Here is a 26074-nt window from a genome sequence, read left to right on the forward strand (position 1 = left end):
AGTGAGGATGTGGAGAAAAGGGAACCCTACTGCACTGTTGGTGGGAATGCAGACTGGTGCAGCCACTGTGGAAAACAGTATGGAGTTTCCTCAGAAAATTGAAGATGGAGCTGCCTTTTGACCCAGAGAGTCCACTGCTGGGATCATACCCTAAGAATCCTAAAACACCAATTCAGAAGAACCTATGCACCTCAATGTTCACAGCAGCATTATTTACAATAGCCAAATGCTGGAAATAGCCTAACTGTCTATCAGTAGATAAGTGGATCAAAAAACTCTGGTACACTGCCACGAAGGAGTGCTATGCAGCAGAAAGAACGAAGTAACTCCTACCCTTTGCAACAGCATGGATGGAACTGGAGAGTTTTATGCTAAGTGAAATAAGTCAGTTGGTGAAAGACAAATATCATATGATTTGACCTATGAGAAGAGCCTAATGAACAAAATAAACAAATGAGCAAAATAGAACCAGAGGCATGGAAACAAGGAACCAACTGACAGTGACCAGAGGGGAGGCAGGAGGGGGATAAGAGTGGAAAGAAAAGGAAAGGACTACCAGTCAAGGAACATGTATGAGTGACTCATGGACATAGACAACAGGATGGGAAATGACTATTTATTTGAGTGGGGGGTAGACTGGGTGGAGGAGAGCAAAGGGGGAGAAATTGGGACAACAGTAATACAATAAAATATTTAATAATAAAAAGAGTATTGAAACTATAAAAAGCAAAAAAAATAAACTATTTTTTTATTGTTGTTCAAGTACAGTTGTCTCCTTTCTCACTCTACCAACCTCCCCAGCCCCATCTATCACCACCTCCCACCCCTGAACCTACCCCACTCTGGCTTTGTCCATGTGTCCTTTATACATGTTCCTTAATGGCCCTTCTATTATCCCCTATTATCCTTCCCCCACTCCTCTCTGGTTACTGTCAGTTTGTTATTTCAATGTCTCTGGCTGTATTTTGCTTACTTGTTTGTTTTGTTGATTAGGTTCCACTATATCGTGTTCCACTATGGAAAAGAGTATGGAATTCCCTCAAAAAACTAAACATGAAACTGGCTTTTGACTCAGCAATTCCACTGCTGGCATCATACCCTAAGAATCCCGAAATGTAAGTTCCAAAGAACCTATGCACCCCTATGTTCATAGAAGCACAATTTACAATAGCCAAGTGCTGGAAGCAACCTAAGTGCTCGTCAGTAAATGAGTGGATAAAAAAATTGTGGTACATTTACACAATGGAGTACTATGCCACAGAAAGAAAGAAGGAGCTCCTACTCTTCGCAATAGCATGGATGGAACTGGAAAGCATTATGCTGAGTGAAATAAGCCAGGAGGTGAAAGAGAAAAATAAACTATTTTTATTCAGAGCAGACATCTATTCATACGCTGTGCATACATTTTACAAATGTGAAAATATAGATTGGAGAATCATTTGATCTAGGATCACAGGGGCATTAAATTTGAAACTCAAAGATAAAGGCTTCCCTGTGAATGGATTTTTTTAAACTTTATTTTTATTGTTTACACTATTACAAATACTCCCATTTCTCCCCTTCTTTTGCCCACCTCCTCACTCCCTGCCCTTGCCCCTCTTCCCTCTGGCCATCACCACACTGTTGTCTGTGCCCATCAACTGTGCATATATATTCTTCAGCTAATTCCTTCATCTAGTACCTTCTTTCATCTAGTACCCACCCCTCGCTTCTTATTTGCCTTTCAAACAATTGGTTGAAAGCTATAATTTCTGCCTAATGGTATGATTTCAAAGAACTCTACCACTGCGATGTGTCTTGCCATATGCAGTGAATATATATGTTTAACTTGAGTATTTTTATACTTTGAAACTCTGTTATCCTAAATGGCAAATTTTCAATTGATGGTGTATAATAATTAAGAAGAAAATGTATTTTTCTTTTATTTCTAGTTTAATTTATTGTGTATATGCATCATCTTTACGAGGTTTGTGTCCGTGTTATGCTTTCTTCCTACAACGCTATTAAGGAAACTTTATTTTGCACTAACCACTCTAGAACAGTTTATATAATGTAGGATTATTTGCTGCTTGAGGGTTGAAGCAACTGTGAAACTATCTACATACCTTTATTTTTTAGACAAATGGCTTTATTTCTATAGTTACTGGTCCACCTAGTTTTTCTACCTATTCTAGGGACAATTATAGTAATTTGTATTTTATTTCTAAATGCTTATTTAATCCAGGATTTTGCAGAACACCAGAATAGTTCCATAACTACTAAAGAAATTTAAAGCATCCATCCCCGCTTCAATGCACCAGAATCAGAGTTGTACAGAAGAGTTTTACCAAGCTTTCAAGAATATTCCTATAACATACAAATACTCCAGAGACTAAAGTCAATTTTCTAAAGCTAATATAATCATAACAAAGCAGAATGAAGATAGGATACAAACATAAGATTACTGATCAGTCTCACTTGTGAATATAGATGGAATAAAATGGTAGCAAACGGAATCCAATAGTAACTTAAAACAAAAACAAAAACAAAAACCAACCCCAAGACCAAGTAGTGCTGATCCAATTAATGCAAGACGGTTCAACATTAAAAACAAAGTAAATCCTGCCTGGTATGGCTGAGTGGACTGAGCAGGACCGCCTGCAAACCAAACAGTCGCTGGTTTGGTTGCCAGTCAGGAACATGGCTGGGCTGCAGGCCAGGTCCCTTCTGCAGGGTGTGGGAAAGGCAACCACACATTGATGTTTCTCTCCCTCTCTTTCTCTCTCCCTCCCCTCTCTCTAAAAATAAATAAATAAAATTTAAAAAAATAAAACCAAATACACATAAATTACCACATTAACAGATTAAATAACCATATGACCATCTCAAAAGATGCAGAAAAAGCATTAAATAAAGTTCATTCTTGATTTAGAAACAATTATATATAGAAGGAACATCTTCAACCTGGTAAAAGGTATCCACCAAAACTGCAGAAGAAATATCACATATAATGCTGAAACTTAAGAATTCTCATTATAGACAGAAATGATAGTCTCCTCAATTATTTCCCACTGTACTAGTAAATATGCACTAGCAATTTTCTATTATGAGATGACAAGAAAACTGCATTTCACAAACTCAGATTTTCACTTTCCTTTTAAAATTTTAGTATTTCTGTAACTTGGTTATGTCTTATAACTCCTGGGATACGACAGTAGAGTTGGCGGCATATTTTCTTTCTTAGCGATATATAAAACAATGCTGCAGTTTTCAGCTTCCCAATCTTTTTGGTAAAAAGACATAATATAATACGTTTGGGATAGATTTTTAGTGTATCAGTCTCATAGGTGGGAAGTTATTGAGAAATTTTAGGTAGGGGAATAATATGACTGATTTACTTTGTAGAGGAATCATTCTATAGCTACATCATAAAAATATAAGACCACAAATCAGGAAGATCACTTGGGAGTTTCTGCACTAAGCCAGATGGCCTGGATTAAAATAATAGTGATGGAAATGATGAGAAACAAAGCCTCAAGGTAGTAAGTGGAGTCCCAACATTTCAACTGTGTAAATGGGCATGGAGGTCAGATTATCGTAGGGTAAATAGTAGTTAATGAAATGAACAAGGTGAGCATATACAACTAGCAGTCCTGGAAGTCCACCTAGAAGATCAAAATCCATGTCCCAGCTGCAAGGAAGTTTAGAATCTGGTTGTCAATTGGCACCTGATTTATGGGACTGATCCAGGGATACCGAGCTAGAACTGCAGAATCTCTGCACATTGCCCTTTGCCTTCCTGGTTTACAGTCCCCGGAGCTTCTCCTCCCTGAAAACAAGTGCTCCAGTCTACTATTCTCTGAGAAGAGATGCTGGTGAGATAAATGGGATTAAATGGACAGACAATAGGGCTACATTCAAAATTGAGTTATAAGAGGGTCTTACTGTAATTTGATCTGAGATGTGTTGAAGGTAGAGGTGACTAGACTTCCCTTATTCATTCAATACATTTTATTATACATACAATTTTCTTCTGGGTAGTGACGATATAGCAGTAAATAAAATAAAGTTTCTTCCCTGACAGCACTTACATTCCTAGGGAAATCGATGATGGAAGTAAAGTTCACTTAGTGAACATTTATTAGGTGCCAGACATTTACTATGTGTCCTAATACTTCACATTAATCTCTAACAGAAAGGCAACAATATAGGTATGGTCCATTTTATATATGAGGAAAGTAATACAGAGAGATAATCCTTCCAAAGGTTACATAATTAACTGCTGGAACTAAGATTCAAACAAATCTCAGGCCCACTATCATAGGGGCTTAATTTTTCCCCTTTAACTCATGATGGTACAAAATGACTCTTGCTCCTTACTGTATTCAATATATCTTATTTTTGTTCTTAATTTTTCCTTTTGTTCTTTATTTCTCCCTACCTTTCACTTTTTTAAAATTTCAAATTCCCGTCTCCCTCTTCAGCATGAAGCCCCAGACAACATTTGATTTTACCACCTTGTGTTAATCAAAGGAAAGACAATAAAAGAGAAGATCAAAAGAAAGAGGCCAAAGGATGAATGTCATGAACTCCAAATCTGTGCCTCAACCTTGTAAGGGTTACAGCCGTGTAACAAGTCTATCTTGGTGAGACAGGACGATTATCTGCGGCAGATATTACCAAGATCTCATGACCACATCCTGCAAGGGACGGGAATGGCCAGGTCACTTCTAAATTGACTTCCGATTTTATAATTTATTAGTCTATGAAATTAGGAAAAACAAAATATGATCTTCACTTGAAATGGTATAAGATGCTTATATAAACAAACTTTTAGAGTTAAAAAATTGGCAGCCTATGTTCACATTCTTTATTTTATGAAATACGCATCTTAAACAGTACCAACCTTACAAACAGTACCAATTACAAGCCTTACAAACAGTACCAAACAGTACCAATTACAAGCCTGTTGTTTGAAAAGACTGCAAATTCAGAGTTGAAACTAATGTCAGATTCAGACATCTATTCTAGAAGGGAGAGCTAGGAATCCTCGGATTATGTACCTACTTACAGTATTGTATCTATGGCATGACCTAAATCTGAAGGCAAAAAAAATATATATAAATTAAATAGTTAAACATGGACATAGGTAATTATAATAAAGCTGTACTATATAAAGGAAAAGTAAAATCCAGCTGTTCTGAGTAGGAAGCTTTAATAAATATATATATTCAACATTTAATTCAGTAACTATTGTTCATGTAATAGCTAGTTGTTCCTGAGAAAACTTAGCTTTGCAAAATCTAAATAAAAATTTCTAAGTTGATTAGAAAAACATTTATAAAAATCTAAACAAAATCTTGGACTTTAATGTTGAAGTCACTTTAAAATATGGCTAGCTGCTTGTGCTTATTTCTGTAAGAAGATTTACTTTTACCCCCTTGTTTAATCACTTCTCATTTGTGGGTATCCAGTAAAGTGATACTGTTGCCAAACTGAAAAAGAATCAGTGAAAGATATACATGGCCATGGGCACCAGGGACTTAAAACAGATTTAGATACCAACTTTTAGCTGAGATAAGGGAAAACCTAATCTAATAATTCTATCTTTAAAGATCAAATTACTTGGTGAATCTTCAGAAATCTGGAATATTATATAATACTCTCAGGTCTGAGTCTATCACTAAAAAGTTAGATTGAAATACTAATTCTATATGCTTTTTCAAAGTGTAATTCAGAGAATTCTAGAATCTTTTTTGGAAAAATTCATTTTTTGGTATTCTGACTACAGTGTATTTTTCTTCTGCTAATGTAAAAATTTAAAATCCCCCCAAAAGTGTTGGGGATTCATCATTATCATCATATTAAATGAGGTAACAGCCTGTATCAGATGCATGCAGAGACTGGAGAATTCTTGTCTCCAATAATATGATTCAAAAGCCCTTTAAACAAAACGCCCCCAAGTCGGTCAATTTTTGGAAACATGCCTCTCTGGATGATAGTAAATTTTGTTTATAAAAACGGTAGCAGTTAGATAAATTACATAATGAAGTATCACATCAATTATGTTAGAACTACAAAAAAGATATATCTGACTATGACCACTCAGATAATCATCTACTTCTGGTTAATTTTCAGGATCACCCAGAAACATATCTTAAACTCTATTTTTCTTGATGAGATTATTTAAAAAACCATTCTCAACTGGTGAAATTTGGCTAAAAAGATTCAAGCATTGTGCAGAGAGAGTTTAAAGACTCATTCAGAATCTAAGGAAAAAAAGCAGACTAGAAGCAATATGCAAACCAAATAACAATATTTTTATTATCTACTTGTAATCTTCCCATATAAACATGCATGATATTTGCAGTTGTGCCATTTAGTAAAATTAAGTGGGCCATTTTCTGTTACTTACAAATAATAGAATGCAGTCCCTTGTGTATGCTCAATACACTATCAAAATTTAGCAAATGTATCATTTATCAAGAATCTAAGTGGACTGTTTACAATTAGGTACTTTCAAGAAGGAAAACTACCCAATTGGTCATTTAAGTAAACATACTCTAGAATAAGTACCATTCTATGCTAATAAAATTAATGCAAACCTCATTTAACTTTGTTTTATTTAGCCCTTATCAATAAAACCTAAAGTCTAAATTTTATGAATGCAATCTTATGTTTTACTAAATACACAAACAAGAAAACTAGACTTAATCCCAGGAGTTCCCAATAAATGAAGCAAATCACAAGTAATAAACAATGATTAAATCTGATAATTACAAAGTATTTTTCTTCCAGGAAAATATGTTTTAAAGAAACATGCTTAGTATGTTCCCAACAGTCACTTCAAAGAAGCTAAAGCAGAGAGAGAAGGGGCAAGACACTGAGCAGAGGCCGAGAATGCAGGTTCCCCTCTTTCCAACTGCTGAATTACTTTGTTGCTTTGTCTCTTGCAGCATATTGATAATCTTAGGTCCTTTCTGCTTTAGGTCACACCCCGCCCAAAGAATTTAATGGCCCATTTTTAGGCAGAAATAAAGTGCTTGCATGGCCTTTTATTTTTTAATAGTAATCGCCCTTTAACATAAAATATACTAAACCACATTGAATATTATGTGTAAACTTCAATAATAGGCTAAATAAGCATTTTTCTCAGTTTTATGGTCCATAGGAAACTTTTATTTCCTGCTTATAACAATAACACTCGTATGTTAACTGCAAACTATTCATTTTGAAAAGGTAGTAAAGGAAGAAAAAGGAACTTGCCTGAAATTCTCCATTCATATAAAACCTTCTTAGAAAAATATATTCCACAGAGCTTTATTCAAAATTATTTTATAAATGTCAAGAAGTTTGCATAAAACAATAACTTCTTATAATACTCAGTTTTTTTTTTAAAGCTATGACTGAATTTTTTCCTTGATGTACTCTTTTCCTAACAATATCAAATACCTTTTGGGAAAGTGTCCAGTGCAGTGGTTTTCAAACCTTTTGGAACACAACCCACAGAAAGAAAATCATTTAATATTACATGACCATATCTACACATAAACATATGTAATTAAACAGAAGCTTCATGAAACAATCATTGTCCTTAATGCATACAATAAACTCTGATACTTTGTCTATAAATAAATAAATTAAAAGGTTGGTTGTGTTGTGTGACTTCCTGACTCACTTATGGCTTACAATTTGCAATTTAAAAATCACTGACCTAGCTGAAATAAACCCCTAAATTTAGCAGTCCAGCTTTATTACAGCTATTGAAGTAACTTGAGTCATGAATTAATGTCTGTGTTGCTCAGTTTTTCCACTTACCAGTTGTACTGTTCATGCATACAATAAGGAAATGCACCACAAACAAAAAACATATAATCATGAGGAAACATTGGTATTAGTAAACAAAACTAATAAACAAATAAGGCAATCTTTAACTCAAACATAAAAACATCAGTTCCAAAATACTGCAGTAATTCATAATGCTACCATGAATACACAGTAACATTCCTTAATAAAATAGGCCCTATGAAATTAAGTTTTAGTCAACGGCTCACTTCTGAGAGAGTTCGATGTTATTTAATTTAATGGTTGCTAAGACACCAGAATATCCTTCACCAAGGACAATTAAAGCCCCATCAGGTGACTCCAAGTTATCCACTATAATTTAAATAAACTGCAGGGCAGCAGCACTATCAGATTGTTAAGAAAGTAAGTCAGATTAAAGCTTTGAAATAGCTCCAGCATCTTTTAAAGGTGTTTAGCAGTGGTCCCCTGGGGTATTTCGTATTTCACATCATGTACTACACGCAGCAACGCATCTCCATTGGGATACTCCTAAGGGAAATCTCTGAAGAGATTTATTTTCTAGGAAATTTTACTATGGCATAAAAAACTACTTTGAACTGGTTTAGGGCAGGGGTGACCAACTAAAAAATAGTTGCAACACTACAAAACACTCCAAATTTCATATTCAACCTTGTAATTAATCTTGAATAAAAAAACCCATGATGCAATGTTATATTATAGTATATCACACTTAACATTACACTCCACTTAGTGCAATAGGGCAAAAATACAACCCTATGTGCCTGGCAATTCCAAGTTAACTATCACTATGATAAAACCATTAAAGTAATAATTAAAATGAAATTTTGGGCATCAGATATTAAAAAAAGTAGAGCACATTAATGACCACATAGGGGCTTGATATATATAATAACAAAAACTAATGGCAAACAGGCAGTCACATTAAATATTACTTTACTTTCTATTAAGTTCCTTAGAAAACAGATCAAAGCTACAGTCTTTAATACTTAAGAGTCTGATTTAAGTGTAACCCATTTTTATGGTCTGTCTGATCTGGTGGCATGACTACTTTCCACAAAAAGCATAAAATTCAGCCAACACTGATTGCACTAATAAATTAAAAAATGAACAACTACTTGCTAGAAATTATTTCTATCCATTATTGTGAAATTATTGTGACTAGTGATGAACTGGTCAGTTGCTATATAAAAGTGAAATATAAGAGTTGCAAATTCAGAACAGCTGTTATGTTTAGGCGAAGGTAAGTAATACCCCTTAATCTACAATTAAATAATAATTTACACAGGAGAGACTTCAAGGTATTTTGGAAAAAAAGTGAGGGTTGTAAATGAACAATGATGGAGATGTTCTAACTTGAAGATTAAAGAAAATAGTTGAGCCCTGGCTGGTGTAGCTCAGTGGATTGAGCACGGGCCTGTGAAGCAAAGGGTCGCCGGTTCGATTCCCAGTCAGGGCACATGCCTGGGTTGCAGGCCAGGTCCCCAGTGGGGGACACATGAGAGGCAACCACACATTGATGCTTCTCTCCCTCTCTTTCTCCTTCCCGTCCCCTCTCTCAAAAAATAAACAAAGTATTTTAAAAAAACAAAAAGAAAAAGGAGGAAAAAAATAAAATAATAAAAAAAAAAGAAAATCGTTAAAAAATTAATGACATGAAGAACATCAGAAGAAAATAAGTGAAGGGTCAGGAAAGAGGTTTCACTGGGAAGAACAAAAGTATTGGGTAGAGGAAGAGCTTGCTAAGAGAGAATAACAGATCAATAGCATTAGCTGAATGGTCTCTGAACTAACTGGTAACAGTAGAGTTCTTTTAGGTAGAAAGAGGGAGGCTGCTGGAAGGATTAAAATGTAGTATGAAGAGAAGTTTTCTGTACTGTTCCACTATAGTAAAGAGATAAGAGCAGAGATCTCATAGCAGAGATAAGATAGTAAAAAAAGAAAACTATGCAACAGAGTATATACACATATGAGTCCACAGATTTGGTGAAGCATCAGGTAACATCAAAACAACCTATAGACAATAACTGTGGAAGGCACTTTATTTTGGTTATAAATTAACTAGTTCATACATTCAACAACATAAGCAATATTGTATATACACATTATGTATGTATATGGCTAGACATTGGGAGGGGTACAATTATTAAGCCACACTCCTTGCCCTCAACAGCTAATAATCAAATAGAGAACATATTAATGAAACTACTAAGTGCCCCATGGGCAGTTCAAAGGATTTTAGAAGTAAAAAATTCTTACTTCCAGGTATGGTAAGGGAGGCTCCGCAGGAGTGGAGCTTTAAAGGAAGAAGAGAATTTCAATGCTGGAGATGAAGGTAGAAGGGGTAAGCTCTAGGTTGGCTGAAAACTAAATATAAGAAGATGGAAGAAAAGAAGATTGAAGACAGATTCTGATGTCAGTTTTCACTTCAATTCCCAAATATTAGCATGCATATACATTTGACAGTGTTTACAAATTTTTAATTTATCACAGAGTGGAAGACTTCTGGTCAAGAAGGAAGCATAGGTAAACATGGCTCGCTTCCTCACACAACCACAGAGAATATACGACCAGACTACAAAACAATTATCACCCAGAGTCATCAGAAAACTGAGCTGTACAGAAGTCCAACAACCAAGGAATTAAAGAAGTCACATTCATGGAACCCAAAGGAGGGGCAGAGATGAGGAAATGTGAGGAGAGACGTATGGAGGCGCAATGAGCAACAGTCCCACACCCACTTGTGGTGGATAAAAATCAGGAGGGACACCACAGGAGCGAGAGATCCCAACCTCACACCAGACCACCCAGCCTAGGATTCCAGCACTAGGAAGATAAGTCCCCATAATTTCTGGTTCTAAGAACCAGTGGGGGTTGGGGTAGTGGAAGAAACTGAAGGATTCTCAAGTCTCCTCTTAAAGGGCCTATAACAAACTTAGGACTTACACAGATTCACTCCCTCTTGACTCCAGCACCCAGGCAGCAGCTGACAGGGCACCAGAAACATACAGGAAGAACATGAAAAGTTTGGCATGAGGGTGAGTGTAGGGGAACAGTTTCCTCCAGGACAAAACTCCAGAAGCCAGGTACCAGCATTATCCCCTTTCTGAGCCCTTGCCCACACAGAACCATAGAGCGGCCACATCATATTAGAGACTCCATCAACCTGGTTCACATGCTTCCCTACCTTGGCAATTACCTAAGGCTTCACCCCATCCAATTTACTGGTGTGCTTGTCAACAATAGGGGGTCGCTATTAAGACAGGGGGTCAAAGCAGTTCTAGTTAATAGAAACAAACACAGGGAGGCTGCCAAAACGAGACAAGAAAAAAATGGCCCAATCAAGAGAACAGATCAAAACTCCAGAAGGAGAACTAAACAAGATGGAGGTAAGCAATCTATCAGGTGCAGAGTTCAAAACGCTGGTTATTAGGATGCTCAAGGGACTCACTGGGCATTTCAAGGACACAGAAAAGACACAGGCAGAAATCAAGGTGACACTAAGTGAAATAAAGAAAAATTTACAGGGAATCAACAGTGGAGTGGATAAAACCAAGAATCAAATCAATGCTTTGTAACATACAGAAGAATAAAACATTCAATCAGAACAGCAAGAAGAAGAAAGAATTACAAAAGAAATGAGGACAGGCTAGGGAGTCTCTTGGACAACTTCAAATGTACCAACATTTAAACCACAGGGGTGCCAGAAGAAGAGAAAGAGCAAGATATTGGAAACTTATTTGAAAAAATAACAAAAGAAAACTTCCCTAATTTGGCAAAGGAAATAGAGACATACAAGTCCAGGAAGTACAGAGTCTCAAAGAAGGATGTAAAGAGGACCACACCAAGACACATTATAATTAAAATGCCAAAGGTTAAAGGTACAGAGAGAATCTTAAAAGCAGAAAGAGAGAAGCAGATAGTTACCTACAAAGGTATTTCCATATGAATGTCAGCTGATTTCTCAAAAGAAACTTTGCAGGCTAGAATGGACTGGCAAGAAGTATTCAAAGTGGTAAAAAACAAGATCTACAACCAAGATTACTCTATCCAGCAAAGCTCTCATTTTGAATGGAAGGATAAAGTACTTCCCAGACAAGGTAAAGCTAAAGGAGTGCATCATCACCAAACCTTTTAATTTATTAAATGTTAAAGAGACTTACTTAAGAAAAAGATGAAGAAAACTATGAACATTAAAATGGCAATAAACTCACAACCACCAACAACTGAATCTAAAAAACAAACTAAGCAAACAAGCAGAATAGAAACAGAATCATAGATATGGAGATCATTTGGAGGGTTATCAGTTGGGAGAAAAGATGCAGGGATTAAGAAGTACAAATTGATATGTACAGAATAGACAGGGGCATGTTAAGAACACATAGGAAACAGAGTAGTCAAAAAAACTTACACACATGACCCATGGAAAAAAACTAAGGCGGGGATGACTGCCAGAGGGAATGGGGGTACTGGGTGGAGGGGGCAAAAGGAGAAAATGGGACAACTATAACAGCATAACAAATAAAATATAGTTAAAAAATTTATCACAGAGTGTTTCCTAGTAAAAGAAAAATTAACTGACCTTGAATTTATTTCAGAACCTGCATCAAAAATAAAACCCATTACTAAATTTAGAGTTTTATAGAAAATAGCCAGTTCTAATGAAAGATGCCACATAAGCAGTGAATTGACTGGATGTCCTCAAAATGGTCACAACAGAGCCACTGGGAGAGAAAATTTTTCATCGTGCCCTTACCAAATTGCTTTTTATTTATTTTGATATTGAATTTACTGGGTTGACATTAGTTAATAAAATTATATAGATTTAATGTGTACAGCTGTATAATACATCATGTGGGTTTACCACCCCAACCCAAGTTTCCTTCCATCACCTTTTATCCCCACTATACCCTTTTCCACCTATCCCTACCGCTACCTCCCCCCTGTAATCACAGCTTGCTCTCTACAAGTATGTCTCTATTTTGCTTGTTAGTTTCTTTTGCTCATTAGATCCCATATATGAATGAAATCATATGGTAATTGTCTTTCCTGACTGGCTAATTTCACTTACCATAATGCTCTCCAGGTTCATCCATGCTCTCACAAATTTCCTTTTTTTAAAAAAAATGGTGAATAGTATGACATTGTGTAAACTACTAGAGCTTTTTATTCACTCATTCAGTGACGGGCACTTTGGCTGCTTCCAAATCTTGGCTATAGTAAATAATGATGCGATGAACTTAAGGGTATATATTTTTGAATCAGTGTTTTGGGTTTCTTTGGATAATTCCCAGAAATGCAACTGCTGGGTCTTAAGGTAGTTCCAGTTTTAATTTTTTGAGGTAACTCTACTCAGCTTTCCGCAATGACTGCACCAATTTGCATTCTCACCAAGAGTGTCTGAGGGTTCCTTTTTTGCCATATCCTTACTAACACATACTGTTTGTTGATTTATGATAGTCATTCTTACTGGTATGAGGTGATAGCTCATTGTGGTTCCAATTTGCATTTTTTTGATGATTAGTGACATTGAGCATCTTTTCATATGTCTATTGGCCATCTGTAGGTACTCTTTGGAGAAGTAGCTATTCAGGTCCTTTGCCCATTATTAACTGGATTGTTAGGGGTTTTTTGGCTTTGAATTTTATCAGTTCTTTATAAATTTTGAACATTAACCACTTATCAGATGTATCACTGGTGAATATGTACTGCCATTCAGTGGGTTTTCTTTTCACTTTGTTGATGGTTGCTTTTGCTATGCATAAGCATTTTAGTTTAATGTAGTCCCATTTTCTTTTGTTTCCCCTGCCAAAGGAGATATATCAGGAAAAATATTAATACAAGAAATGTCGGAGATTTTACTGCCTAAGTTTTCTTCTAGGGTTTTTATATTTTTCAGTGTCTTAAATCCATTTTGAGTTTATTCTTGTGTATACTTTAAGAAGGTGGTCTAGTTTCATTTTTTTCACTTATCTGTCCAGTTTTCCCAACACCATTTATGGAATAAATGAGAGTCTGTGCCCCATTGTGTGTTTTGCCTCCTTTGTCAAAATTTTTTTTTTTTAATCCTCACCTGAGAACGTTTTTTTTAAATTGCTTTTTAGAGAGAGAGGAAAGGAGAGAAACATAGATATGAGAGAAAAACAATGACTGGTTGTCTCCTGTATGCTCCTGGACTGGAGATTGGACCTGCAACCTAGGTATGTGCCCTGACCAGGTAACAAACCTGCAACTTTTCAGTTCCAGGACAATACTCCAACCAGCTGAGCCACACCAGCCAGGGCTTCTTTGTCAAATATGAATTGACTATCACGGTGTGGGAATGTCTGTCTATTTTGTTCCATGTATCTATAAGCCAGTTTTTATGCCAGTACCATGCTATTTTGATTACTATAGCTTTGTAGTATAGTTTGATCAGGTAGCATGATTCCTCCAATTTTGTTCTTCTTTCTGAAGATTTCTGTGGCTATTTGGGGTCTTTTATGGTTCCACATAAATTTTTGGAATACTTTTCTAGTTCTGTGAAATACATCATTGGTGTCTTGATAGGAAGTAGGTTGAAACTATAGATTGGTTTGGGTGGTATGCACATACTAATGTTAATTCTTCCTACCCATGCACATGGTACATGCTGCCATTTATTTGTATGTATTTGCTTCAGTGTCTTGTAATTTTATGAGTACAGGTCTTTTACGTCCTCCTTGGTTAGATTTATTCCTAGGTACAAGTATCTTATTCTTTTTGAAGCAACTGTGAACAGGGTTGCTTTCTTAGTTTCCTTTCCTGATAGTTCATTATTGGTATGTAAAAATGCAACTGATCTCTGGATACTTATTTTGTATCCTGTTAGTTTGCTAAATTCATTTACCAGTTACATCATTTTTTTTCTGTAAAATTTTTTGGGTTTTCTATATACAGTATCATGTCCACTGCAAATGATGACAGTTTTACTTCCTCCTTTCCAATCTGGATGCCTTCTAGCTCTTCTTAATCTGACTGCTGTGGCTAAGACTTACAGTATATACTGAATAAGAGTTGTGAAAGTGGACTTTCCTATCTTCTTCCTTATGTTAAGGGAAATGTGTATAATTTTTGCCCAATAATATGATGTTGGCAGTGGGTTTGTCATATATGGCCTTTATTATGTAGAGGTATGTTCCCTCTATATCCATTTTGCTGAGAGTTTTTATAAATGGGTACCAGATTTTATCAAATGCTTTTTCTGCATCTACTGATATGATCACGATTCTTATTTTTCATTTTCTTTATGTGGTATAACACATTTATTGATTTGCAGATAATGCACCAACCTTGCACCCCTGAAATAAATCCCACTGGATCATGGGTTATGATCTTTTTAATGTATTGTGGATCTGGTTTTCTAATACGTTGTAGAGAATTTTAGCATCTATGTTCATCAGGAATATTGGCCTGTAACTTTCTTTCAATTTAGTGTCTTTATCAGGTCTTGGAAGTAGGATAATGCTGACCTCATAAAATGACTTGGGAGTCATCCCTCCTTTTAAATTTTTAGGAATGGTTTAAGATAAATAGGTGTTAGCTCTTCTTTGAGTGTATGGTAAAACTGAAGCCATTGGTCGGAGTCTTTTGTTTTGTTAGGAGTATTTTGATTACTGCTTCAATTTCACTAGTTGTGATTGGCCCATTCAGATTCTGTGATTCTTCCTGATTCAGTTTTAGAAGACTGTATGTTTCTAGGAATTTACCCATTTTGTCCATGTTGTCTACTTTGTTGGCATACAGTTGTTCATAGTATTCTCTTACAATCCTTTATATCTCTTTGGTGTCAGTTGTTACTTCTCTTCCATCCATTTCTGATTTTATTTGTATCCTTTTCTTGATGAATCTGGTTAAAGGTCAATCTGTTTTTATCTTTTCAAAGACAGCTCTGTTCCATTGATCTTTTGTATTGTTCTCTTACTCGATTTCATTTATTTCTGCTCTAATCTTTATTATCTCTTCCACTCACTTTGGGCTTTTTTTTGGGGGGGGTCTGTTTCAAGTTCCTTCATGTATAAAATTAGATTATTCAAGAATTTTCTTGTTTCTTGAGATAGGCCTTTAATGCTATGAATTCCCCTCATAAGACTGTTTTCCTTTTGTCCCACAGATTTTGAGTTGTTGTGTTCTCCTTTTCACTTGTTTCAAGGTATCTCTTTTTTAATGCTCACCCAAGGACATGCTTATTGATTTTAGGGAGAGGTTAAGGGAGGGAGAGGAAAGAAACATTGACGGGAGAGAGAAAAATAGATAAGCTGCCTCTCCTACATACCCCAACCAGAGACTGAACCCATAATCTACATATGTTCCCTGACCAAGAATCAAATCTGTGACCTTTCACTTTATCCGACAACACTCCAACCAACTAGTCCACACTGGCCAGGGCTCAAGGTATCTTTTGATCTCTTCCTTGATCCCACTGTTTAGTAATATGTCATTCAGCCTCCATGTATTTTTGTTTTTCAGGTTTTTTCTTTCTTTCTTGTGATTGATTTCAAATTTCATACCATTATGGTAAGAGAAGTTGCCTGAAATGATTTCAATCTTCTTAAATTTATTGAGACTTGTTTTGTGTCCTAATATGTGGTCTATCCCAGCAAATGTTTTATGTGCACTTGAAGAGAATGGATATTCTGCTAGTTTGAGTTGAAATATATTCTAAAGATATCTATTAAATCCATCTGATCTAGTGTGTCATTTAAGGTTGCTGTTTCCTTATAAATTTTCTGTCTGGAAGATCTATCCATTGATGTCAATGGGGTGTTAAAACCCCCAGCTTTGACAGTATTAATGTTAATCTCTCCCTTTATGTCCACTAAGATTTGCTTTAAATATGTATGCACTCCTATGATGAGTATGTAAGTGTTCACAAGTGTCATATCCTCTTGTTGGATTGCTACCTTTATCATTAAGTAGTGTCCTTCTTTGCCTCTTACCATAGCCTTTGTTTTACAGTCTGTTTTGTTAGATGTACTTACTGACACCCTAGCTTTTATATCCATTTGCATGATGGAAATTTTCATCCCTTTCCATTTTCTATCCCTTTCCTTTTAGTCCATGTGTATCTTTCATTCTGAAGTTGGTCTCTAGCAGACAGCATATCTGTGGGATTATTTCCTTATCCATTCAGGTACCCTAAGTCTTCTGATTAGAGTATTTAAGACATTTACATTTAGAGTGATTACTGATAGGTATAAATTTATGGCCATTTTATTCCTTTAACTATGTACCTCTGTTTCTTCTCCTTATTATTCAGGCTGGTCCTTAAACATTTCTTGTAATGCTGGTTAGGTGGCAAAAACAAACAAACAAACCTGACAAAGTCCTTTAGCTTTTTGTGTTTGGGAAGCTCTTTATTTCTCCTTCAATTTTAAATGCTAGCCTTGCTGGGAAGTCTTGGTTATAGGTCCTTACTTTTCATTACTTTAAGTACTTCATGCCAATCCCTTCTGGCCTGAAATGTTTCTGTTAAGATATCAGCTGACAGTCTTATAGGAGTGCTCTTGTGGGTAACTGGCTTGTGGCTTTTAAGATTCTGTCTTTAACCTTTGCTGTTTTAATTATGATGTGTCTTGGTGTGGGCCTCTTTGGGTTCACCTTGTTTGGGCCTCTCTGCACTTCCTGAACTTGTGTATCTCTTTTCTTCACCAGGTTAGGGGAGTTTTCTGTCCTTATTTCTTCAACAGAATCTCAATCCCTTGCTCTCTCTTTCTCTCTTCCCCTCCAGGTGCCCCCTCTGATGTGGATATTGTTATACTTTATGTTCTCCCAAAGATCCCTTAAAACTATCCTTGTTTTAATTTTTTTTCTTCTGATTGGGTGTTTTTTTCTACCTTGTATTCCAAATTGCTGATTCAGTCCTTTGCTGCATCCAACCAATTGTTTATTCCTTACAGTGCATTCTTCATTTCAGATGTTGTATTCCTCATTTCTGACTAGTCCTTTTCTTACGGTATCTGTGTCCTTTTTCATAGTGTCGAGCATCCTTATAACCATTACTTTGAACTCTGTATCTTATGAATTGCTTGCCTCCATTTCATTTAGCTCTTTTTCTGAAGATTTCTTATTCTGCCATGTGGGGCCTGTTTCTTTGCCTTCCCATTCTGCCTGCCCCGTTGCGTATGCTTCTAGTATTAGACACATCTTCTGTGACTCCCAGTCCTCTTTGGGTGGCCTTATGTTGTAGATGCCCTGTGGAGTCCAGTTGTGCAATCTTGTTCGACTGAGCTGGTGCCCTAGGAATGTCCTTTGTGTGGGTTATATGGGCCCTACTGTTATAGTTGAGCCTCAGTTGCTATTGTCTGGGTCATGCCTGGGACTGACTGACAGGCTGAATCCTGACCACGGTGTGGGAGCTGCTGTGCAGGCACTGACCACACGAAGCAGAATCCACCTCAAGCAGGGTTTGGTGCCTGCCACGATCTCTCATCAGACATGCTGCTTGTGAAGTTTACTGGATGTTGTCTGAAGCGGGCCATGTGTGGTTCTGGGTCTCTTGTAAGGCACTGTGGTGTGGGCAGAAGCTGCTTATGACTGGCCCCAAGCAACCTGTTTTGAGCTATCTCGATACGGCTTTTCTGTAAATTCTTAGTTATAAGACTTCTCCTCACTAGTCTTCAGTTGGTTATTCAGAATGATTGTTCTATAACTTAGCTGTAATTCCAGTTTGTTCCTGGCAGGACGTGAGTGTAGCTGCTACCTACGCCAGTGTCACCTTGAATATCGCCAATGTGCTTTTAATTCAATACAGGAAGACTACAGTTTTAGATGGGTTCAGACACTACTGTCAAAAAAACCTTGGTTTCTTACACAAAAGGTATCAAATATGATTTGGATGCTTCATGTCTTTTTATTTCACTGGACTCAGAAAACCACCAAACTCAATCCAATCAGCCTAATAGACTTCAAACCTTTCCTTATTTTGAGTCACTTAAACATATCTTTATTTCAAGTTTTCATTATGATTTCACTTAGTTCCTCTTTATAATACCAGGTAAAAATTCTTCATAGTCCTTAACCCAACACTCCTATTTTATATAAGCAGGTAACTTGCAGGGAAAAAACCCCTCTAATAACTTGTCCCATATGACTTTCACTGGTGCCTCTGTTTACTCATTTACATAGGAAGGTAATTTTATGTATCGACTCCTTGTGTCAAGGCGTCCAGATATTTGCTTAAGTGTTTTTGTGGATGTTTCTGTAACAGAGTTTTGGATAAGATTAACATTAAAATTGGACTTTGAGTAAAGCAGAGTACTCTCCATAACGTGGGTAGGCCTCATCCATTGCTTGGAGAGCTTAATAGAAAAAGACTGACCTACCCAAAAAAGAAGGAATTCTGCCAGCAGACTGCCCTTGAAGTCGACTGCAACTCTTCCCTTGGATCTCCAGCCAATTGGCCCATCTAACTTATACATAGATAGATACTTTAATGTTCTAAAAGAAAGTTCAGTTTGGATTCTTAAATTATCTTACAAATTTCTGTGAGATAATTTTGTTTCCTCTCCAACTCATTTTCCTTAAAACATCCACACATGTACACTTATTACGACCTTCAGTCCAAAAAGGGTTCCGGAATTTAAAAATCTCTACTTCCCATTGAGGATGTCAGAGCCCGATCACTGATCTGTTACTGTGTCATGCTCAATAGTGATAAAACCTTCACTTACTAAATACAGTTATAAATTGTTAAAGTTAAAATTTGCATATCAAACAAAAAAACTTCGTAACTATCATTTCAAACCAGTATTTCTATACAATAATAAAGTCCATTTTATTAAACAAAGTCATCATTAACATTTTGGGGTATTACTGAAATGGTGTTTTCAGGGAGTCTGTCAATGATCCAAATTAATATGAAGTTTCTTGCGGCAAGTCAGCGACTCAACAACTGGTTAAATTCATAACACTAGAAATCTAGGAAGATATGTTAAGGTCAGTATTGCTACATTTCATCTAAAACAGTCTAAAAAGGAGCAAAAATATAACTATTAGTTATATTTGTTCTTATAGGGTAAATATTTCATCTGCAAATAATAAATATTTGAGGGGGTATAAAAAGTCATGTTTTACATCTTCTGAAGAGTATCCTTCAGCATTAATGCTTCATTAATACATATATTAATACCTCATGTAGCTGTAGCTGAAAAATTGTACAATATCTAAACACCGAAATCTAATTTTCAGTTGGCAGGAAGGTTGGCATGTTTTTATAAAGACATGAAAATGAATGTTTCCTTTAGAAACTGAAGAATAATTCATAAGTTGGGCACCTGAACCAGTAAGATGCCAATTAGGGGCAGAGGTTATCGCTTAAATGACACAATGTTTCAGTGGGCCTTGTGTGTCTGGGAGGCATAGAAGGGTTAGATGTCTAGGAACAGCACTAAGAAATCACACAGACAGTACGAGAAATCTCACTTCAAATAGGAAAATGAAAGGAGGTAGCAGTACACAAACAATATACTGCAGTCTGGAAAATATTTTGGACACAGAAACTACTCAACAGATAGCAGTGACATATCAAGAAGCGTAGAGCAGTGGGAGAGGTTTGCCTCAGCTAAATAGAAATATTTTATCACTGATATTGTTCAGAACTGCTGGCATATGGTGACAATAAAAACTACTGTTAGTCTGTTTCATTATTATCTTAAAATCATCCACAGGTAGGGCCTTCATTGCTAGTACCCTAGGTGTACTGCTCCCAGGACTCCCGACTCTTAGTGTGGCGCTAACAACAGAGGTGACTGAAATGACCTGTTTTACACCATCCCTATGTCAAAGAGAACTTGTTTAAGCCATATCAACAGAAAGCTTTCCCAAAAGAGAGGTAAAAGAAATTAGACTTCATAGTTATTTTTACTACTATAGTTAATACTACTTACTGTAAGTGGTTCAAATATATTATACATTCACATAAAAACTTAACTACTGGTTTAAAAATCAGTTTGTATTCATCTTACTTATCTAGTAAACATGTATTTTGATGAAAAAATAATTTACAATAAAATGTAACATTATCTTAACATAATTAACTGTACAGGGAAAATAAAAGCCCTTTAGCCCAGATTTTATTCTTTTAGAGACCATAAAAAGGGTCGGCAGCTCAGAAGTAGTAATAGTCTTTCCCTATGTTCCCTCCAGTGCCTAAAAGCTGAAACTGTAAGCTATGGAAGCCTAAAAATTTTCTCATTTCTGTTCTGTAAATCCACTATTTGTAAATAAAATACTCTAATTCTAATAAACACAAAATTTGCATAAGAAAAAAAGTTCTTTCAACCAAATTTCTGATGTGCTATCCGTCTTAGTCTAAATGCTTTCTAGGTATGAGAAGTGGAGATGAAATAACTCCCATTAAATGTATTTCGGGGAGATTTACTGAAGACAGATGGAATATGATACTGCAGCACTTGATCTGAAGGCCAGAGACTGAATGCATTACACACAAAGCAGCTTGGAAAGAATATCTGCATGAGGGGCAGATCAGCTTCACCTCAAAGTCTACGGGGTTTTTTCCTATAAACGTGAGTAAAGACCAAACAATTCCCAGCACTGTGTTTTTAACTTTGAAATGAAGGCACTGCTATAAACCTTACTATAGTTACTACCTATCAAAAGCACAACAATGTAATTATGTAATAAGGAAGGGGAATCTGAGGTTTAAATAATTTAAATGTATTAAGATTTAATGAACAATGCACAATTTAATGAACAATTTCATATTAGATAGGTAAAAAGAAGGCATAGTCTATTCTGCCATGCAAGATAAAAATTAAAAAGCCAATTTCTGAAGTTGTTAAAATTTAATGCAATTTAACATGGCAAGGCTTCTCAATGATGTGTTCAGTTTTGATTAATAAAGGCTTAATGGTGATAAGACTGCTACTAATATAGTAAATTAACATCTCCTTCAAAAGTTTTATTTTCAGGTTGTTCATAAATATGTCAATTCCTAGGGTGTCCCTGGCATCTAATAATTAACATAAAGCAAGCCAATACTTTACTTAAAGGAAAAACGAAATCTTAGGAAAACAAATGTGCCCTCTCTGACCTCTTCACTTCAGTAGACAATAGACAGTGTGCATCAGAGAAGCAGGACACTTTATATAAAAGCATAAGACAAGCTTATGTTTTGAAACTGTAGCACTCCTACTCCCTCTGTAAGGTTTACAAGCCTATGTAGCTTCCATATCTAGACACGACTAGAAAATAATCCGAATAAAATGCATCTTCATAGCTTACACCTAACTACGTATCGACTTACCAAATCCCTGTGCAACACCCAGTTAGCATGCAGGTAGTGAATCCCATCTAGGATCTGATACAATAACGACTTCACCATTCCTCGAGGTAACTGAACTGGCTTCTTGTTTGCTTTAGAAGCTCTGTGAAACTTGATTATATGCTGAAAAAAAGAAAAATATTACAAGACGCTTAAAAAACAAAAGAGGTAATTTGATGTACACAGGGCCTGGCAGAAGTAACAATCTTGAGTGTGGTTGGAAGGGTACGTGAATGTCCCGCATGAGACTGACAGCAATTTGAACATTTTACTTAAATATCATATGGTGTGCTTGTGTGTGATATTGTCATGTTACAGCATTACATGCTTGTGAAAATGAAATATTTTTATATAATATAAAAAGGGAGTTATTTGTGCCAGACTCTGTATAATATTTTCCTAACAAAAAAAGAAACACTTAGGGATGCCCAAACATATTGAAAATACAATTTCACATTCTGCCAAATAACAGATCACTTATAAACTTCCTAATAACTAGAGTTAAAATTTCATTTCTTAAGCATGTGATAGTGCCTCAAAAAATGAATGATTACCATGGATAAGGAGGGAATATAGTGATTTTGTTTTTAAACTATAATTAAAAATTTATCTTTAGCATACTTAACCCCTGTTTATCTGGTAGAAAATTTTCCAAAACAATCATTGTTTTTCTGTAGTGATTAAATGAAAAGAAAAACATAGAACTAATTTCAAGAGATACTGCTGGCTGGCGGACATAGCATAGATGTGGTGCCTACTTGTGATATACGGGTTATAAAGAAAGCAAATGGAAAAATATTTCAATAAAATCTAGGGAAGCACAAAGAAATAACATGTAAATGACTCATTCTTACTGGAAATATTTAGAAATATGAGAGATTCATATTTTTAAAAAAAACCTGTACCATCCATCAAAACTTTTGAAGTATAGTGTTAGTGGACATCCAGGAAAACACGATACCACTTTATAAACAAAAAACTCACTTTATAAATAAGTGTTCCTTGACAGAGATAAGATCCAATGTTTCAAACTCTCTTGATGGGTTCTCTTCATTTTAATTAAAGCACTCTCAAACTGCAAGAAAATCTGGAGGACAGGTGCAGTCACCTGTGTTTTGTGCACCACTGGGCATATGTTTGGCATTGAATATGCACAAGAGCAAACTCTTGACCAGTATTTTATTTGTGAATGAAAATTAAGCATGCTCTTGAAATTAACATAAAACAGAAGTGAGATATTTAATATTATACATTAAAATTTTTACTATTTTCTTATGACATAGAAAGCAGAACATGGATAAAGAATAACTAATGATTAATGACTGAAAGCATTTTACTTTCCAAAGAAAAAATATACTGCAAAGACTACCTGGTGGGAAGGTAAAGTATACCAGTCAGTGCATATGTAGTCTAATGATTAATCTATATTTTATGAGCAATATTACATTCTTTTAATTTTCTTCTCAGTTACTTTTTTTCCAAAGTATTTAAGAACAGCCTAACAAAATAATAATTCCCAAAGAAATGATGTGATCTGGTCTGAGTAGCTCTCAGAGCTTAATAAAAATAAATTAAAATACATCATCTTTTAAAATACTGTAAAAATGAAAGGAACACATATGAAAAGGAGGTGAGATAATCAATTGTCATATATACTTCTTCAGTTAACACTTTCATTAGGGTATTACAGGTTACTTTTTAATTTATAAATATTTATTGAATAATAATGGATTTTCACACTATAGAAATGATAAAACCAAGGAGAGAGAAGCTATTTCTTTTCTTTTTTATTCTTGTTTATCCTCTAACAGTTGTCCCAAATTTTCCCCCTTTGCTCTCCTCCAGCCCACCCCACAGTCCATCCCAATACCGTTGTTCATGTCCATGGGTCATTCGCGTATATTACTCGACCAGACCCTTCCCCTTCTCTCCACCACGCCCCGCTCCTCTTGGTAGCTGTCAGTCTATTCCACTTCCATGTCTCTGGTTCTGTTTTGCTCATTAGTTTATTTTGTTCATTAGATTACTTTTATAAATGATGACATATGGTATTTGTCTTTCACTGACTAGCTTATTTCACTTAGCCTAATAGTCTCCAGTTCCATACATGCTGCCACAAAGGGTAGGAATTCCTTCTTCCTTTCTGCTGCATAGTATTCCACTGTGTAAATGAATCAGTTTTTTTTATCCATTCATCTATGGATGGGCACATTGGGCTGTTTCCAATACTTAGCTATTGTAAACAGCACAGCTATGAACATCAGGGAGCATAGGTTCTTTTGAATTGGTATTTCGGGTTTCTGAGGGTATATTCTCAGCTGTGGAATTGCTGGGTCATAAGATAATTCCATTTTTAATTTTTTGAGGAAGTTACAAGTTACTTTTTTACCAATAATTTATAACTATAAAAAATTACAGTAGGGACATTTCTTATATTTTATTTTTACTACAGGCCTATGTAACAAATATGAGGTATGCATGTCATGAAATTTCACCAACACCTAAGTAATTTTTTAAGTGACTATTTTTACTACAACTGTTTTTTGGTTACCCTCTGTTGCCTTCTACTCTAGCTCATTCATTTCAATATTCCAATTATATTAAGAAAATAAAACAAAGCAGTAGGTTTTCACAAACCCAATTATCATTGGATTTTCAATAAAACGGACATTAAAAGTACTTATTTGGCTTAACTGAGTAATACAAAGATGACAAAACCAGCGCTGACTGCCTATACACACCTGGCAACATTATAAAAGCAGTAAAATTTCAAAAGTATAATTATTATACCTCCATGTAAAATGAAATATTATGGACTAGCATTCCAGTACATCATGTTGAATTCTATTATCTTCTATGCTCAACTATGTTTTACTACAAATCGTGTTTATAAACCAGCCTGGAAATCTCCTCATAAATTGGGATTATATTATTTGATTTCATGTTAGGTCATGTGGGTTGAGTGTTCAATTCAATGTTGGCATCTGATTTAGTAAATTTTTATCGAAAGAATCCTCAATTGACTTGATTTTAAAATATATATATATTTTATTGATTATGCTATTAGAGTTGCCCCATTTTTTTCCTCTTTATTCCACTCTGCCCTGCACCCCCTTTCTCACCATCATTCAACTACGTTAGTTCATGTCCATGGGCCGTACATGTAAGTTCTTTGGCTTCACCATTTCCCATACTATTCTTAATCTCCCCCCCTCTATTTGTACCTATCATTTATGCTTTTGATTCTCTGTATCTTTTCCTGCATTCTTTCCCTCCCCTCTCCCCAGTGATAACCCTCTATGTGATCTCTAATTCTGTGAATCTGTTCCTGTTCTAGTTAGTTGCTTAGTTTGTTTTTGTTTATTTTTCAGGTTCAGTTGTTGATAGTTCTTGAGTATGTTGTCATTTTACTGTTAATATTTTTTACCCTCTTTTTCTTAGCTAAGTCCCATTAATGTTTCATATCATAATGGCTTGGTGATGATGAACTACTTTAATTTGAGAAGTTAAATATGGGAAGCACTTTATCTGCCCTTCCATTCTAAATGAAAGCTTTGCTGGATAGAGTAATCTTGGATGTAGGTTCTTGACTTTCATGACTTGGAATACTTCTTTCCAGCCCCTTCTTGCCTGTAAGGTTTCTTTTGAGAAATCAGCTGACAGTCTTATGGGAGCTCCTTTGTAGGTAACTGTCTCTTTTTCTCTTGCTGCTTTTAAGATTCCTTCCTTATCTTTCCTCTTGGGTAATATAATTATGATGTGCCTTGGTGTGTGCTTTCTTGGGTCCAACTTTTTTGGAACTCTGTGAGCATCCTGGACTTCCTGGAAGTATATTTCCTTTGCCAGATTAGGGAAGTTCTCCTTCATTATATTTTCAAATAAGTTTCAAATTTTTGCTCTTCCTCTTCTCCTCCTGGCACCCCTATGATTCAGATGTTAGAGCACCTGTCCCACAGGTTCCTGAGCCTC

At 35.7% G+C, this 26074-nt stretch overlaps 1 protein-coding gene across 6 annotated transcripts in view; it reads right to left on the bottom strand.

Moving 5' to 3' along the window:
* CDK8 (cyclin dependent kinase 8) overlaps positions 1–26074 on the bottom strand; it is a 141114-nt gene that overhangs the window by 31402 nt on the left and 83638 nt on the right. For all 6 annotated transcript variants that reach the window (XM_037137134.2, XM_037137135.2, XM_037137132.2 and 3 more), the window contains one exon: positions 22088–22228. In XM_037137134.2, coding sequence (XP_036993029.1) covers positions 22088–22228 — 141 coding nt within the window. The remainder of the gene's footprint in view (positions 1–22087; positions 22229–26074) is intronic.

Source organism: Artibeus jamaicensis, unplaced genomic scaffold, assembly GCF_021234435.1.
Source record: "Artibeus jamaicensis isolate MK-2021 breed Jamaican fruit bat unplaced genomic scaffold, CSHL_Jam_final contig_793, whole genome shotgun sequence".
Lineage (NCBI taxonomy): Eukaryota > Metazoa > Chordata > Mammalia > Chiroptera > Phyllostomidae > Artibeus > Artibeus jamaicensis.